This window comes from Embiotoca jacksoni, unplaced genomic scaffold (assembly GCF_022577435.1).
Source record: "Embiotoca jacksoni isolate LCO1_2020_lvr unplaced genomic scaffold, fEmbJac1.0.p SCAF_28, whole genome shotgun sequence".
Lineage (NCBI taxonomy): Eukaryota > Metazoa > Chordata > Actinopteri > Embiotocidae > Embiotoca > Embiotoca jacksoni.
In genome coordinates, this window is record NW_027185379.1 from 598,807 (window position 1) to 615,679 (window position 16,873).

Sequence of the window (16,873 nt, forward strand, 5' to 3'; positions counted from 1 at the left end):
CCGCGTCACTTCCACCGATTTAACACGTCTCACTTTCTTCACTAACAACTCGAACTGCACAAATAAACAGCGGCGTCTTATTTCAGCCTGTCATCGTCCCAGATCAGGTGGTGATGAAGCGGTTTTATGTTGCAGAATGCACCCTTTGCATGTAATCCAACACTATTTTGCAGCTGACGGCATCACCTTATCAACATTAGTCACATTTATAAAACACATTTACTCCCCAGATCATCTCCGCTTCGGTGTCTTGCTCCCACCGATACCTGAAATACCTTTTGTTTTGATTAGTGTGAGTGGTGCAAGCTTTCCATATGGTTTCCCATCATTTCTTTTTTGAAGTAGTTTGTCATGTTTGTGTACTAATCTGTTGTAATGAGGTTCAGAGGAAGCAAACACTAATGTTCAAAAACCTTTTTAATCAACGGTAGCACGTAGTGAGAAGATGTAGTTATGTTGGTAATTCTGACAACACCATTATCATAATATTGTTTGTGTTACTGTTTGTGTTACTGTTGTTAAATCAGAGCGTGTCTTTACTGTTTTCTTGAACCCGAGCCAGTTCATTCCAGGATCAAGAGAGTGCTTCACCATCTTTTCTCCACGTAAAATCTGCTGTTTTGTCTTCACCAACATTTCAGGTAAAGTTGCTGTAGGTTGACTCGTTGGATCTCTTAAACATTATTGTCGCGGAGCACGAAGTGATGTCACTTTAGGGGACAGCACAGCCGTTGTCATGTCAACCAGTCTGCACTTTTACTACAAAACCTGCAGGTTCAGGCTCATTTAACGTGGATGAAATTCACCCAGCAACCATTGCAGTGCAGCTAATTACAGTGTGAACTTTGTCCTCCATGGTGGACCTATCATCAACCCTGCAACAGCAACACCTGCTGGCAGTTTACTGGCACTATGGATGACTAAAGACTTCAACAATGACTAAAGATGTCCTCTAATTATTTTACAAATTAACTCTCTTATTCAATAAGCAGATAGAAAGATACATAGATTTTTTTTTTAAATTTATTTATGTGACATTTGTATTTGATGACCACATTCTTTAATTACCTATAAGTTCAGTCAATTCCTCATATATTGAGCCTTTATTTTAGTCACGGTGGTAAGAATTTGTTTGTCCTAACAGTAATTGTATGGAAGATATTCTGTCTGTTGCACAATTAAAAAGATTTAGCATGTTACCAGAGGAGACAATTGACACCAAGCGAATACGGTATTATTTTGTACGAAAGTAAAAACACAAAACAGAAAGTACGACCAATTTAGACAAAACTCAATTTCCCAATTACCAAATCCATTTGAATGCAGAAATATAATTAATGAGTGATTTTTGTTTTTGTTTTTTTGTGCTACCGTTTTATCCAAATACAGTTAGAAGAGTCTTCGAGGTCGGCCGACATCCAGACCAGTGGCTGTTAACTGACCTCATGAAATGCGGCCACCTATAATATAGACTACTTCAATGTGATGTAAATACACGAGAGGCACAGACTTGTGTTTTGCCTATAAGCTTTGTATTCTGTGTTTTTTCTGTATCATTTTGCTTTCTATATTTCTAGTCGAGTTGAAATCCTCCTCCTAAAAAAAAGAAGTGTGGCATCAACAACCCTCCATACACTTCCGCTCGCCTCACCTCTCCCTGTCTGTGTGGCACGAATCACGCCTCCTATCAGTGAGTGGGCTGCAAGTCAAATTAGCTCTCCGTCATCCTTTTGCTCGCCGTGCACACCGGAGGCTACTGCGGTAAGATGCGACGACGACGCAGCAGCGACGACGAGCCGCGGCGGGTGAGATGATGCGCAATGGCCAAGACGAGTCTGGGAGACGGAGAGACACGAAGATCCACCGTGTCGCGCGCTGCGGGCTCTGATTTAGTCGCTGGGACAGGACCGGATGCGTGTTGGACTGATTCGTAGCGTCAGTGGTGCAGGCCGACTTGGAGGGATGTGCTGGTGCTGATCCTACTTCAGGATGCTCCGGAGCCCGAGAGGAGGGAGAACAATCCGCTTCGTCTGTAAACAGGAGAGGAAGCAGAGACATTAAGTCAAAGGACCTGAGACACGGAGGCATCGACGGAAGGTGAGAATACAATAAACGCGCATCTTCCACGACATGTTGGCTGGACATTTTTTTTTTTTTTTTTTTGCTGGAACACTGTGTGGTTTCTCTGTGGCTCATCTTCATCCTAGCGGTGCACATCCGGCTGGTCTGAGGAGGCTGAGGTGACATACGTGGTCCAAACCTGTTTCCAAACCTGTTTCCAAACCTGTTTCCAAACCTGTTTCCGTCGCTGGTGTTGCGGTTTATTGAGCCTCTGTGTGTAAAATCCTTCAGGAGAGGATTGATGTGTCTGTGGTCACCTGTTTCTTCTTTTTTCTTTTATGGTTTATTCTGTGTGGCTGATGCAACAACTAATCTAATTGGCACGTGGTGCACAATGTGTGACTGCACATTTTTATATAAAAGAAAAATAAGGCCACTTGGATTTTAATGGATGACCCTTGACAGCATTCACACCCCCATGAACAGGATAGCTGTAATCCAGTGAGCTGAAAGTGAAACCAAATCACTTCTCTATAATAAATTAAACATTTAAATACAAATGTTTTTTCATTAGATCGGCCCCAACTGTAAAGACTTTCTAAGTAATCGTATAAATCAAAAAGAAAGGACTGGATTGTGTCTCGCTGGGCATGATTTTTACTATCTAATCATAATAATGAGCCTTACTTCTGTGTCTTTATAAGTATTCTTTTGTACACATCTCTTTTTTTTCTGCCCCAACTGTGAGTCTTTAATGTCCTTGTTTTGTCCCATTCCCCTGCAGGTTGTTTTGTGACAGCTGAGTCAGTCCTTTGTGACGAGAGGCCGGTGGACAGGGAGGGCAGCGAAGCTCTGAAGACATCATCGCTGAGCATCAGCGTGGAAGAAAACAAACTTCTCATTACCCTCTCTCCCATCAGCGCTGACAGCTGCACGTCTGACCTGGCTGTTTCCTCGTCTTCGTCAGGAGACTCTCGAAGTTAAGGAGCGATAAAAGGAAACAACTGAGTCTATTTTTAATTTTTTTTTTTTATTGTTGCCCAAAAAACTCAAACATAGTCCGAATGAACTGTGAAGAAAGGAGATGAGCAAGAGAGACAGCTCTGCAGACAAAACATTTTCTGCAGTCGCGCTTGTCAGAATTAATGAGAAATTCTTGAGAGTATTTCATCTAATCCATTATGCCCTGTGTTTCTTCTCTCAACTATGATCTTTTTACCTTTTGAGCTGTCAGGCTCTGAATCAACGATACACTCTTATAGTGGCAGCGTTCCCTCTCACAAATGAGATTTCAACTCAACTTGACAGGCTGCATTTTAATAAAGGATAAGCAAGGACAAACCAATAAAACATAGATGAGGCCAACATCCAGTACCATGCTCCAGCAGAATAACAACAACAACTACCCCTGCCTGAACATGTCCGGCTCCACCCGGGAGATGCTGCAGAAGTGCTCCAGAGCCTCTCTGCCCTTCCCCAGCCGACTGGAGCTGGGCCTGGGAGACCTGCCGCTGATTCGGGGCCTCCGAGCCTGGGCCCTGTGTTCCAAGAACCGGGGCAAAGCCGGGAGCCGGCTGGGAGGAGGACAAGCCCCCGCAGCTCCTCCCGCGGGACGCGGGAGTTCGGCATCCTGCCCCAGGCCCGCCGACGTGTACCTGAGCGGAGAGTGGGGTCGCATGGGGTACGGGCTCCCCCTGGGGCTGGATAACCGGCAGGCTGGCATCGGAGCTCTGGTAACGGTCGCCACTCTGAAGACCTCCGAGGGCAGCGGGAAGACGCAGACCCAATGTCTCTTCCTCCGAACCGAGAAGGGGAGCTGCTTGTACTCCACGGCGAAGCCCACTTCTAGTGTGACGACCGGCGCGGCTTCCAGTATGGTCGGAGGATGGCTGAGAGGGAAGACGGGAGGAGGCGGCGACGCTCCGGCGGGGAGGAGAGACAATGGGCCGACTCCGTCTGCGCAGACCGGAGCAAACCGGGTCAGAGTGCGGTCGGGCCGGAGGTGGAGGAAGTCCGGTAACGCAGCAGGCCGGGACAAAACAGCCGTGAGCAGAGACGGGCGGCAAAGGAGCAGGGAGGATGCTGCCGCCGGGGAAAACACTGCGGATGAAAGACAGGAAGAGCGAGACAAAGCAGGCCCGAACAATAAACAGCTTCCCAGTCCGCTGCAGGACGGCAGGAGAGCTCGATGCTGCCACGATGTTTCTCCTAAGAGCTGCACGCAGTGTGGAAGGAGAGCAAAGAGGGGGGACAGCCAAGATGAGCGAGAGGGAGGTGAAAGTCCGAGAAGAGGCGTCCCGATCGGACTGAACGGGGAGGCGAAGGGAATGAGGAAGGAGGAGAAGGGAGGCCCGCCGAGCTCCGCGTCAAACCCTGACCTGGAATCGGGCCGGAGTCACGGAGAAGAAATGGCCGAGAGCAACGAGCAGCTGAAAACTTCCCGCAGCGAGGACGACTTCTCGGAGAAAGATGACACGTACACCGAGGTAATGAAATCACAGCCCGGAGACCATCGTCTCATTCACGGCCGTTCTGCGCTGGTGGCGGACGTCTTCAAAACGAGACGTGACACGGATGTTAAGGACGGGAAACGAGAGGTCGACAGCTGTGAAGAAGTAGCAGCTGATGGAAACGGAGTTTCTGATCAGGTTGAAGCAGATGAAGAGTCAGAGACGCAGCGCGTGGACGTTAAAGAGGAGGAGGGGAGCGTCGATCAGAACCCCGCCGGGTCCGCGCTCGGATCCGGCTGCCGTCACGATATCTCAGTCTTCAGCGCTGCAGTCCTCCTCACCAGACCTAACGAGTCCTCCCTTCCTGCAGAGGGCAGCATTAGCAACGGTGAGCGTGAGCCCGAGCAGGACAACAGCCAGAACCACCTTGAAGGGAATCAACAAGAGGAAGAGGCAGAGCCCGGCGTCTCGGGCAGAGGAGAACCGGATGTTTACGGATTAGAGCTCCAGGAACAAAACTTTGTGGCTGAAAAGAAAAACACTGTGAATGAGAGGCTGAACAAACCCCCCAAAACTCAGTTCTTCTCCAACAATGAGGAGAACAACAGTCAGCTGGAGGAGAAAGAAGTTTTATCTTCGCCTCTCGGACGGAGAGATCCCTCCCGGGGGATCGTAACAGAAAACGGCAGGACGACCGAGTCGGAGCAGAGCGATGAGCTGGAGTCGGAGGGGGACGGCGTCGAGGGGAGACTCCATCCTGAACGCTGCACCTGCAACCAGCTGGACGGCGGTACAGGTGAGACCGGACAGGAGGAGAGAGGAGTGAACCAGGAGTCTGCAGACGGGTGGAAGAAAGAGGATGAAGACGCCTCCGAACAAACCGGCGTCACCCGTGACGGAGAGACCGGCACCGACGTCGCTGATCCCCCCACCTCTCTCGCGCTCTCCCCGGCTAATCCTTCCCCTCCTCTGCCCCCCCTGGGATCCATGGCAACCGGCCTGCCCCGTCTGAAGGCGGGGGAGGAGGAGGTGGTTAGAGCGCCCGCAGCGGCCGGTCAAGGAGGCCAGGAGGGGAAAAGGAGGAACGGGAGAGAGCCGGAGCAGCAGGGTGAGGAGGAGAGGGGTTCCACCGTGGCCGCTGAGGAAGGGAGGAAGGAGGAGGAGGAGGAGGAAGAGGAGGAGGAGGAGGAGGAAGATGAGTTTGGCGTCTTCATGCAGGCGGAGGGAGAGCCGGCCTGGAGCGAGGGTTTCACCATGTCTGCCTCAGTGCCTTGTGGGAGCGGAGACGCTGTCGGTGAGTGTCGTGGTCGTCAGTTTGTCCTTCTGCGTTTCTTCCTCTTCTAGCTTCTCTCTCGCCGCTTTGAGATCTTCAGTGCGTTCGTCTTTCTGTTTCGTAGGTTTGTAACCGGAGGATCTCGGTTAACATCGACCGGGCCGACACTAAAAGGCTTCAGAGGCTTTTAGGGACGTCAGAAACGTAGTGATTCGGAGACGCAAGAGTATCGGAGCTTTTCTGTGTCGCGCTGAAATATGAATGGCAACACGGACTCGGGGTGTTAGTGCAGTTTTAACCTTTTGTGCAGTTTCAGGAATGAATGTTCTCCTGCGGTGAATTTACATCTGGCTCAGAAACTCTGATTTAATCAGATCTGTCATCAAAATATGACGTCCTTATTAGTGCACACGAGGAAAACAAGGTCCAAAACTCTCATCTGAAAGAACCGAAACAAAACTGCTTCAGTCGGGACCCCCATCAGTCGGGAAGGAGGGTTTGTGGGATTCGGGGGAGCCGTATGTTGAACCACACTACAGTCATTAATAATGACACGAGACTCGGCCACAGTGCTCTGAGCAAGGATTGCAAATGAATGACTGAATTAATAATCTGACAATATGAGGGCTCGTATAAACCCGACACCGTCCCGATGCAGACTCACACAGGTACGTGAGGTCTGGGGGCCTTTTTGTTTTTCTCTCCGGGCCGTTGCTAATCAGTCATTAGGGTCCCTCATTCTGCTCTGTTCAGCTAATCACCTACAGTAAGTCACTTTAAGCCGTCTCCACGTCGGGGTCATGAGAGGCTAAGCCGAGGTTTACACAGTGTTGATGTCTGCGTTTTCTTCTGCTCAGAAACATTTCTGTAACTTCTGAGTGTTGCTGATGATTCATCTGTCGGGACGAATGCACTCGGTGGTCGGCCCACATCGACAGAGCGTCCCGTGTGTGAATTGGCGTCAATTAAAGGAACATTCCAGCGGTTTTTTTTTGCAAGTTTTAACTCCTCAACTTCCAAAAGAGTTGCTTCACCCACATTACAGATATGAATCCTTTTCCACTTGTCTGTTCATGCAGATTAGTCTGTTCTGGTTTTTTTAGCTGAGCTCGAGAGACATTCCCATCACTGCAGATAAGAACAACGGAAAAGTATTTCAAATGAAACGTTTTGTCGTATTTCAGTGCCGAGAACATCCCAAATAACATTTTATCTGTCTTCGCTGTATCGAGATGGAGGCAGATATACTTTTTGTTATTCGTGTAACCGTATGTCCTCTTTAAACCACACTTGTTCTGAACAGTTTAGTTCATTTTCAAATGCACCGCGGCAGCCATGGACTTCATCGTACTAATACATCTTGACAGGCTTTTAAAACATCCCTACGTCACCATAAAACCAGCAGCATCACTGCGTCCGGTTGTGGCAAATTTGAAGAAGGTCCCTTCAGGCGTTTGCTGTGAAATCACATTCACAAGAACGGGAAAGATGCGAGGTCGCCGTGACCTTGACCCTCAAGCTTTGACAACCAACATTGAATCGTTTCATTGCTGAAGCGTAGCGAAGAGTTTTCGATAAGTTTGACACAAAATTCACTCCAGGCATTCCTGAAATTTGGTGTTCACTGGGGAGGGGACAGCGAACATGACCTTTGACCTTTGACCACCAACATCTTATCAGTTCATCCTTGGTATGAAGTGAATGTTTTTGCTGACTTCATGGACTTTTAAATCCGGCACCTCGAAGACATTTATGAATAGAACGAGACAGTTTATCATTAGTCGTGTCGGCGAGTCCGGACCAGAACGTAACTGGATGAAATCTAAAACTCGGTTGACCAATATCGCCTTTAATCTTTGTGATAAATCGGTGGAGTTGTTTCTCGCCTTGCTAAGCGCCACTTTACCCGCACGGTGGAAATGAGATTCTCGTCTGTCCTGACCTGGATTCCTTGCAGATCCCTCCGTGGTATTAATCATTCACAGTTGGGTTAAGTGAGGGGGAGGAGGCGAGCGGGGGCTGAGGACGCTAAGCTCCCACTAGCCTCGGGTTGTAGGGCAGCGGGTGAACGAGAAACAACACACACACACACACACACACACACACACACACACACACACAAAGACAAGTGAAGTGTCTGACAGATACGATCTGCAACAGAGAGTAACACATAACGGTGTCGAGGCAGAAGGAATCAAAGGGACATGCAAATATTCCCCAAACCTTTCCTTGCAGTGAGATGTCGCAGTGTGATTTCAAGTCGAGGTCACGAACGCGAACGGCAGCGGGCAACTCTTAAGCAACAGCGGGACACATTCACAGCGACGTGATTAACAGAATATTAAAAGACAAATTGTCACTCGGTGCCGCTGGGAAAAAAAAACTAAAGGGAAAAAGCAAAAGCTTCACCAACACTCGGATGTTGTCGGGGAACATCAGACTGTAACTTTGAAGCAGTAGGAAAGTGTTCATGGAGGTGATCGTTTAAATTTCACTTCTTTCACTGTAGGAGACATCTCGTAATGCTCTAATAATTAAACTAATGTCGAATGGCAGGGGCTTCATAATAGATAATAATAATAAATGCTACTAGATACGTGTTAATGTTATTCCCCTTCGTTAGTCATCTGTCTCAGATGTTCAGCTGGTTTGATTGAGGGCGAAGTCTGCATGAGACATGACGACTATTCACAGCACGACACCTCGGGGACATGTACAGTACAAACTGTACACTAATCGTGTGTGTGTGTGTGTGTGTCTCTCTGAAAACAGCACTTGGAGACCACGCCATCCCCAGTGAGTCGACCCACTGCGCGCCAGGCTGGACGGACAGCTCGTTCCACCAATCAGACGACACCTGGACAGCCTTCCCTCAGGATTCGTCGGATGAAGGTGGAGACGCCGCGGAGCAGTGGTGGCCAACCGGCGCCGTGGAGGAGAGGAGAGACAGGCTCTCGACCAATCACAATCTGGTACAGTTGGACTGTCGGGATGGCTTTTCATCACATCGTCCTGTTTGTTGTGTAAAAACTAAAGTGGCCATCGCGGGCGTTTCTCTGAGAGTCCCTTTCTGATTGGTTCATTTCAGTCATCAGCATTGACTTCCTGTCTCACTCGGTGAGACTCTGTGAACGTAACACCCGGTTACACTTCCTGTTTCATCGACCGCTGATGATATATGAGAAGTTCAGTCTCCTGTGGACGACACAGAAGAGACAAAAATATTCCTGGGGAAGTCTGCGCCTACTGATTGATAAAGATCAATAAAACATGTGCACTAATTTGACAAACCGTGTTTACGCTTGAATCTCCACATCAGTTTTTGGACGTCTCTCGTCCAGCAGGATTTATTTCGGTGTCTCCTACGTTGGTCAGTGATTTTAATCCAGTCTGGAGTGCACACGTCTGTGACCAAAAAAATTAGAAACCTCGTTGGCAGACGTGTTTATGAGGCATGTTGTCCCCTTGCGGCGTTACCATGGAAACACGGCTAGTCCCGACACAGCCCTGCAGGATGGGGGCACTACATTTTTAGACTTCAAATGAATCAGTATTTGGTAGGACTGTACGACTCACATTAGACCAGTCGAAGCTCTAAAAATGAAACAAAATAAATGAAGAAGAAGAAAAAAAGAAAAAGGCAGCAGCCGCTGCAGGGAGAGTCTCCCGGTGGACGGGAAGCACGCCGCAAAGATGCAGATGAAAAATGAGCTTTGCCTGTTTTTCCTATCGAGCGCTCGAGTAGTAAAAAAAAAAAGTCTTTCTGTATTTTATATATCTGCACTTAACTTAAAAGTCTGACGTTGAAATAGTCGAGAGAAGAAAAACGTGGTTTGTGTGGCGTTGCGGTCGCAGTTTAAATGGTGTTTGTCTCTCCTGCAGGCGGCCGTCTTCTCCGACGCCTTCCCCTCGCTGCCCGGCTCGTCCTCAGCTGACCCCCGCGACCTCAGTTCAGTTCCCACACTGACCCAGCTCCTCAGGGCCGGAGCCAGCCACGAGCAGGGGTATGTCCAGCGTCACGACTCAGCCCGCCGTGTGTTTGTTCATTTCACAAATCAATGTGCTGCAGGATTTACTGCGTGGCGACGCATTCCTCGTCGGGTCGCAGGGAGACCCTGCAGGGAGACCCTGCACGAACCGCCCGTAATCAGTTTTAAGACTGGAGAATACTTTCCTGTCCGACACTCATACTTCCTGTTAATCTTAACGTGGCATGAAGACAGCGTGGCAGCAGCCGAGCAGCCAAACAATGATATCAAAGTATATATACAGTATATGAATCCAGTCAAGAAAACAGTGAAACAGTGAAACAGTGTCTGTCACTCAGTAATAAACTGAATTAGATGTGGGGTTTTTTTTTTGTCTCTAATAAATTGCATCGACACTTTTTAAATAAGAGAAGAGACCAAATCAAACGTAACATTTACTTGCAATAGAATAGCAGAAAGCAAAGTGGCTTTTTTTACAGACTGAAAAAAGTGAAGGCGAAAGCTGCTGCTTTTATATTTCAAGCGATCCTTTCCGTACTAACACCGACACCTCATTCTTATCATGCGTTTTTATATTTCCTCCTCTGATGATACGCTGTCCAGCTGCTAACCGCGTCCTGCGCTGGCCCACGAGGGAAAATGAATTTGAACGTAAACTCACGATAAAGTTTTATCGTATAAATTCACCAAAGTTTTTGTAATCTTTGTTTCCTGAACATAAACACTTTTCTTATATTGACTTACTCTCATTTTAAGAACTTGACTCGTGTTGGTCTAAAATCTTCCACGTATCTGTATTTTATAGCCTCTTATTAAATAAACCACCAGATTGATTTCCGATTTAAATAAATGTTGCTTTAATCTTTCAGGACCAGTAGTGAGTTATCAGTGTGCAGCCATGTGCATCTTTCACTTTCTCCATTGAGGTTTGTTTTGGGAGTTTTCAGTATCTTTCTCCCTCCTGCAAAGTCAAATTCAATATTTAAAATGCAAAAATTTTACATTTCCGCTTCTTGTTTCTGCTGATGGAGACCCAGGACGTTATGAGAAATATCATTTGATGTGTTATTGTAATTTCTTGTGTTGAAATCAAAGTGGTTTTGCCGAGTTTATGTGTAAATGTTAAAAATTGTGGCCACCAAGTGGTTAATGTGGTGAACTGCAAGTTGAACTATTATGATTAATAATCACGTTAAAGAGGAATAAAGTTTATGTGTTTAATGCAACTTACAGTTCAACCAATTTGAATTGTTGAAATATGGACATTTGTATATATATTTATATGTATATTATATATATATATGATGGCGTGGTTTTATGCACAATATCTAATCGTGAATTTAAAAGAAAGTGATTGTCTGTGTTTGACCCAGCAGGGTGTTGGACACTTTCCATGACTTGAACAAAATGATTGGCCAGAGATACAAGAGAGCCAATGGTGTGTCTCGTGACCTGCTGCTGAAGACTTTACACCTGGAGCAGCCCTATAATGTGAGTAATTACACAATTATAGCACCAAGATTGAGGTGGTAACTACTCTTTTTTTTATTTTTAATGTCTTATAGTTGAAGCCCCACGAGACAAATAGTAAAAAAAAAAACGGTGTTTTTTTAATTAAAGTTTATCTTCATGTAATCTTGATTTACTGGTCATGAAATGCTGCATGTTGCACTGTAAGTAAATGAACTGATAAATCACGACCATTGAATTAACTTGCCACTAAATATGCTATGAAATAAAGGTTTATAATTAATGTTCTGGATAAAGTCAATAGAATTTCAGATGTCGGTTCGTTTCTTTTCTTTCAAGTCTTCAAAAATACTAAATTCTTTGACTCGATGATAGAAACCTGAGTCAGGTGGTACATTCTCACGTAGAATAAAGGATTTTTACATTTTTGCTTGATAGATAATTAAACGGATGAATTAATTACCAGATTTGTTGTTGACTGACTATAATCCACTCGTCTTTAGTAAACTACAGTGAGTCACGTCGCTGATTTCAGCCGTCCAACATCACATCGTGGTTGTTTTCCTTTGCAGGAAATCCGACCCGCTCTCTGGGCAGCCAACCGCCGTCTCTCCCCCGGCCTCCCCTCGGCCAATCAGCACGCTCCGAACGCCGCCGCCAAGCGACGGCTGTCGTACGACTACAACAGAAACATCGTGGAGTAGCTGCGCGGCTTCATCTCCGGACCGCCGGTTTCTGAAGACGCCGATTCACGACACGTGCACTTTCTGCTTGTCAAACACTCGATCGACCTTTCGACTCTTTGCACACTCTCCGGTTATTAAACGCCCGAGCCGACGAAGAAGACGCGACCCGTGGAAAATGGAGCGACCTGCTTCGGTGGTGTTTCTGGTGATGTGTACTGGTGGAGTGTTTTCATCCTCACATGTTCACCACCACCAACCTCCCATTTTGAGTTTCCTCATCAACCCTAGAAAACCACGTCGTCGGAGATGGTTCGGAGCACGACGACCTGCAGTTACGAAGTTCTCGCCACCGTGCTGAAGGACGAGTAAAGTCTCCCTCCTCTTCTATTCACATCTGGGAACATTCAAGTGTTACTTCAACAGAAATATTTGCCCGAGCCGGGAATAATCTTACTTAGTACAAAGTAACATCGCCTCCTTTTTGTAGTTACGGCTTGTTTGAACATCTGAACTCTGTTAAGCGAACTAGCACGTTTCCTCCGACTTCTTTTTCTCTTCTCGTGTACTTTTTTTGCGAAAAACGGCTGTTGGGTTCTTGTCGCACAGAAATGGCAGAAAATAACAAAATGATTTCTGTTCGGCTTCATCGATCACTCAAATCAGCAGCCGGTGTGTACAGCAGGACTTTTCCCCCAAAACATCTGAAGTTATATTTCCCGTCCCGATAACCTCCAGAAGCTCCAGTTAGAGAAGAAGAGGCGTTTCCGTCTGTTCACACGGTGGCGCGACCCTTCGTAACATCTGCTAATCTTTATTCAAACATCATGTCACAGGTCTCCATCTCACAGTGGTGCATGTGCGTTCGTTGTGTATTTGCTGCAGAGGAGCCGGCGACAAGAGGCGCTTCTTAAAAAAAAACACACAAAAAAAAAAGGTTTTGTTTTTTTTGGTTCCTCAGAGGAAGGAGTTTGTCTTCCAGTTTTAGTGCCAGCAGCAACACCAGTGAAAGCGTCCACGTTTACAAGGTTACAGAAGTGAAGCAGACGCATTCAGTAAGAAATGTTTGTCTCGTTTCTCAAACACACTGAAGTGGACTCGAACAATAGCACGAGGTCTTTCGCTCTTTTATTTATTTTTGTATTTTGTTTTTTCTCCTCTGTGATCTTCTGTCTGGCTTCCCGTCCGACTCTCTTTCAGTCCACTTATTTTTTTGCTCAACACTTGTTCTGTAGGTGAGTCCACTTCACGGGCAAAACTTGAATCTAGCTGCCAATCAAAACAATATTTTATGAGAATATTGTTCACATTATCGCAATGATGCACTGCTTCTTTTTATTTTTATTTTTTATTCTTTTTTTAATTTTGACATGCTGTTACTTACTATCACCTCCGAAGGTTTATTTGCCGTTATGTATATTTCACTGGTCAACTCAGTCATTTGTGATGAAGTTCAGAAACGTGTGTGTCTGCCATTTGTACAAACTTCAAATTCCTGAAAAAGATGAATATTTTCTGATCTGATCTGATGAGGAAGACGGAGTTGTCGCCTCGTCAGCTGATGTAATAAAATGATACTGCGTGTTGGCTTCCTCCTGACATTCACAAGGATGTGACGTGTTCATTTGCAACGGAGATAACCACCAACTGACAAGCAAGACAGGCTAAAAACACCACGAGACAAGCTGTTCCAGGCCGACTCCTCAACATTAAGAAATCTCATTTCTTGTCTTTTATAAATATTTTGTGAAATGAACAGACCGTGCTGTAATAAAATGGACGGGAGGGGCCGGACCTAACGCGATTTAGCTGAGGTCTTATGATTTCATGGGAATATTTTGTCCAAGCTAGACATTCAAACTTCTCCTTCTTTGCCTCTGGAATCTGAACTCAACCTTTAGCATCGCCCAAATTATCATCAAACTTTTTCACTTTACAAAAATGGTGTTTTCAGGTTTACTAAAAGAAAAGAAGCATTCACATCACGCCTCTACAAGTCAGTCAGTCCTTTGCTGAGAAGAAAAGTAAACAGACTTTCATGAATCCCATGACATCGGTGATTCCCTCATGGTTGACGATGTGGTTGACGTGTCTATTTGATGCATTGCCTTGAAATGAGATATTAATGGTGCCCAGGGGCTGAAAACAAGGAATTTGATCATCTCTGATTTTTACAAAATTTTTCTTTGATTTCTTGCCAAATGTTTTCAGTTTTTTTTTTTATCCAGTGAAATATCTCCTGATGAAGTAGCTCGTCAGGAAGAATTACAATCATTGTGGTGACGCCAGACTCAGGGATTATGTGTTTAGTGCTAATTAATGCTAGCATGCTAAAATACTCGTGGTAAACATTACCTGGATTTTTTTTTTTTTAACAGAATTTAAATCCTGTAGTGTTTAGCCTAAAACTCTGTGGCACCACCTACATTACATGTGAAAAGCAAAATGCATTTAAGAGGCACTTACTGCAAAAAGAATTATTAAAAAAAAAAATCATTGTAAAATAAAACAGAACATCAGGAAACATGCTTAATATTTACTGAACTGGACAAATCTTGTATGAAATGTGGCACAAAAACATCTTTCTAAAAAGATGAAAGTATTATGCTGGTCACAAGTCTTCAGCCTGTAGGCAGAACATCACTACAGCCTGACTGTTATAACACAGAAGCAAACAAACACACCGAGATATCTTTAACCGACAGGTTTTGAGTATTAAAACAACACGCAACATACCGAGACGTCTGTTTACATGTCATCATTCATGCACGTTTGTGCAGACAGCGAGTTTAGTTTAAGCTGCTATGAGTCATACTGAAAGCAGGTATAGTACCACACTTCCTTCTGTATATAGATGTATGCGGTGGGTCTCTGCTATTTCTCAATAAGATGCACTACATCCGAAGGCTGAAGACTTCGACTGGTTGACATTATAAAATGATAAAAAGCCAACATGAGCCTGATTTGCTGTATGAAGCGCCACCGACATGTTTTCCCCTGTGAGATCGGTGAGGCACTTCTGTGGTCCAGAGAGAGTTAAGCACTTTTATTTGCTGAGTCAGAGCAGCTGCCTGCTGCACCGTGATAACAGAGCTTTGTACTGCGCGGTAGAAAACAGGTCTACGGGCAGCAGAGCGGCCTGACCTCACATGAGTCAGCCGGCCTTCTGCACAAACACCACACAAACAAGACAGCGATTACTTCCTGGAGAAACAGAGCAGGATCGGGGGGGTTTTCTTGTGCTTGGCAAACAGGCACCGGGTTACAGCCCGACAGTGCAGGAATTTACATCTGAGCAGCCTGTGAACTCAAATTTAACCGTATTTAAAGGAGTAGTCCAACATTTTTGGGAACTCTTCACTCTCTTGCCGGGAATCAGATTAGGAGATTAATACCTCTCGAGCGTCGGGAACCTTGGACAGACCTTTTCAATGGCAGCCTTGTCTCATTAGGGAAAGCACAGGTGGAATTACTGGTGGCTCAGTTCTCATTAATGTTGCCTGTAAGCCGGGACGGTGAACCTGTATGCGCTGAAGCAGGAGCTCCTCTTGAGTCATTAACACACCTGCTGTGGCAAGGCAGGACGTCTGCAGTGAAATGGGCCTTTGAGATCTTGTTATCTTTGCACCAAGGTGCATTTCCAGCCTTCATGTAACTCTCAGAAAAATAGCAAACAAGGACCATCTAATTATTCCTGACTGATCCTCGTGGGAGAATATGTTCTCTGTATGTAGAATATTTAGAAGTGATGTGCAGCCGTAGCTCCTGCTCTGAATAAAGAGACTTGCTCAAGGTGGAGGGCGGTGCGTCATACACTACGTAATACTACACACTAGGTTATGGAAGTTTCAAACTAAAAGAACCGGAATAGAAACCCAGAACAACAGATAAAGTTGATCTGAAAGTCTTGCCCTTACACTTTAATGTGGAGCTGCCCGTAGCTCATGCTTCATAACTAACATTCATAAATTTGACCATTTCCATTCCAATTTTGCCACAGTTCGGTCTTCATGCTGAAACCTTTTCATTTTTCTGAGCAGCGTGACGGCCGTGGTGAAGCAGTTCGGCGATCATTGAGGAGAGAGCGGTTCACTAATCCAGACCAGGGTTCAGTTTGAAGCTCAGGGACAGTAAAAACTTCAGCAGACATTCAACTCACAAAAACACCATTGAACGAGTCCAAAAATAGTCAAATGATTTAGCAGCTTTTATGTAGTCGTGTTCAGGATGCGCAGAGCCAGACAGCATCTGACTGCAGCCCACATGTTCCACTTTCTACCGGTCTAAATAGCGTGCAGTGATGGAGATGAACCAGACACAACTGAGTCACAGCATACAGCAACATATGGAGACAATGCACTCTGCACACACACACACACACACACACACACACACACACACACACACACACACACACACACACACACACACACACACACACACACACACACACACACACACACACACAGAGAGAACAGATGCACTGTAGAGATAAGTAACTCTCAGGAACTATAATACGACACAGAAAGAAGATCTACTATAAAAGAGCAGCTGTGGACGTCAAAGAAAATAAGAACACGTCTTATAGTTCAATGGAAATATGAATAATAATATAAATACAGATAAGTCAAACTGATACTTAAAAAAGGAGCATGAACCACACAATGATTTCAAAACAGTGCTAATGTTTGTCAAACGACTATTTTTTAAAATTTTTTTATTATTATTTCTTTAAAAAAATAAATAAATAAATAAAATAAAAAAAGGTTCTTTTGGTTGTATTAAAGTAAAATGACAGAGAAAAGTCCACCGTGATTAAACGATGTGCTCTTCGTGCCAACACAGAAGTGTGATTCCGGAAGAAAAGCACCTTGGAGGCACCCTGGGCTCGGAGGTGGACACACCCTCCTGCGTCTCATGTGGGAGGAGGATCCAATGTCAAAGGAG

General features: G+C 45.5%; 1 protein-coding gene across 2 annotated transcripts; it reads left to right on the forward strand.

Moving 5' to 3' along the window:
* Window positions 1–1,706: 1,706 nt before the first annotated feature.
* LOC138205272 (uncharacterized) lies at window positions 1,707–13,525 on the forward strand. 2 transcript variants are annotated; one of them, XM_069161132.1, is made up of 6 exons: window positions 1,707–2,097; window positions 2,846–5,805; window positions 8,557–8,756; window positions 9,667–9,788; window positions 11,147–11,264; window positions 11,816–13,525. In XM_069161132.1, the coding sequence occupies exons 2-6, from the start codon at window positions 3,417–3,419 to the stop codon at window positions 11,945–11,947; spliced, it is 2,961 nt and encodes a 986-aa protein (XP_069017233.1). In that variant the 5' UTR covers window positions 1,707–2,097; window positions 2,846–3,416; the 3' UTR covers window positions 11,948–13,525. The 2 variants fall into 2 exon arrangements, with proteins under 2 accessions (XP_069017233.1, XP_069017234.1); XM_069161133.1 differs by having other exon boundaries at window positions 11,150–11,264.
* Window positions 13,526–16,873: the final 3,348 nt, after the last annotated feature.

Coding starts and splice junctions, on each gene's coding strand:
- LOC138205272 (XM_069161132.1), top strand. CDS start 3,417: ATGAGGCCAACATCCAGTACCATGCTCCAGCAGAATAACAACAACAAC. Junction 8,757..9,666: donor TCTCGACCAATCACAATCTG/GTACAGTTGGAC, acceptor TCTCTCCTGCAG/GCGGCCGTCTTCTCCGACGC. Junction 9,789..11,146: donor GGAGCCAGCCACGAGCAGGG/GTATGTCCAGCG, acceptor TGTTTGACCCAG/CAGGGTGTTGGACACTTTCC.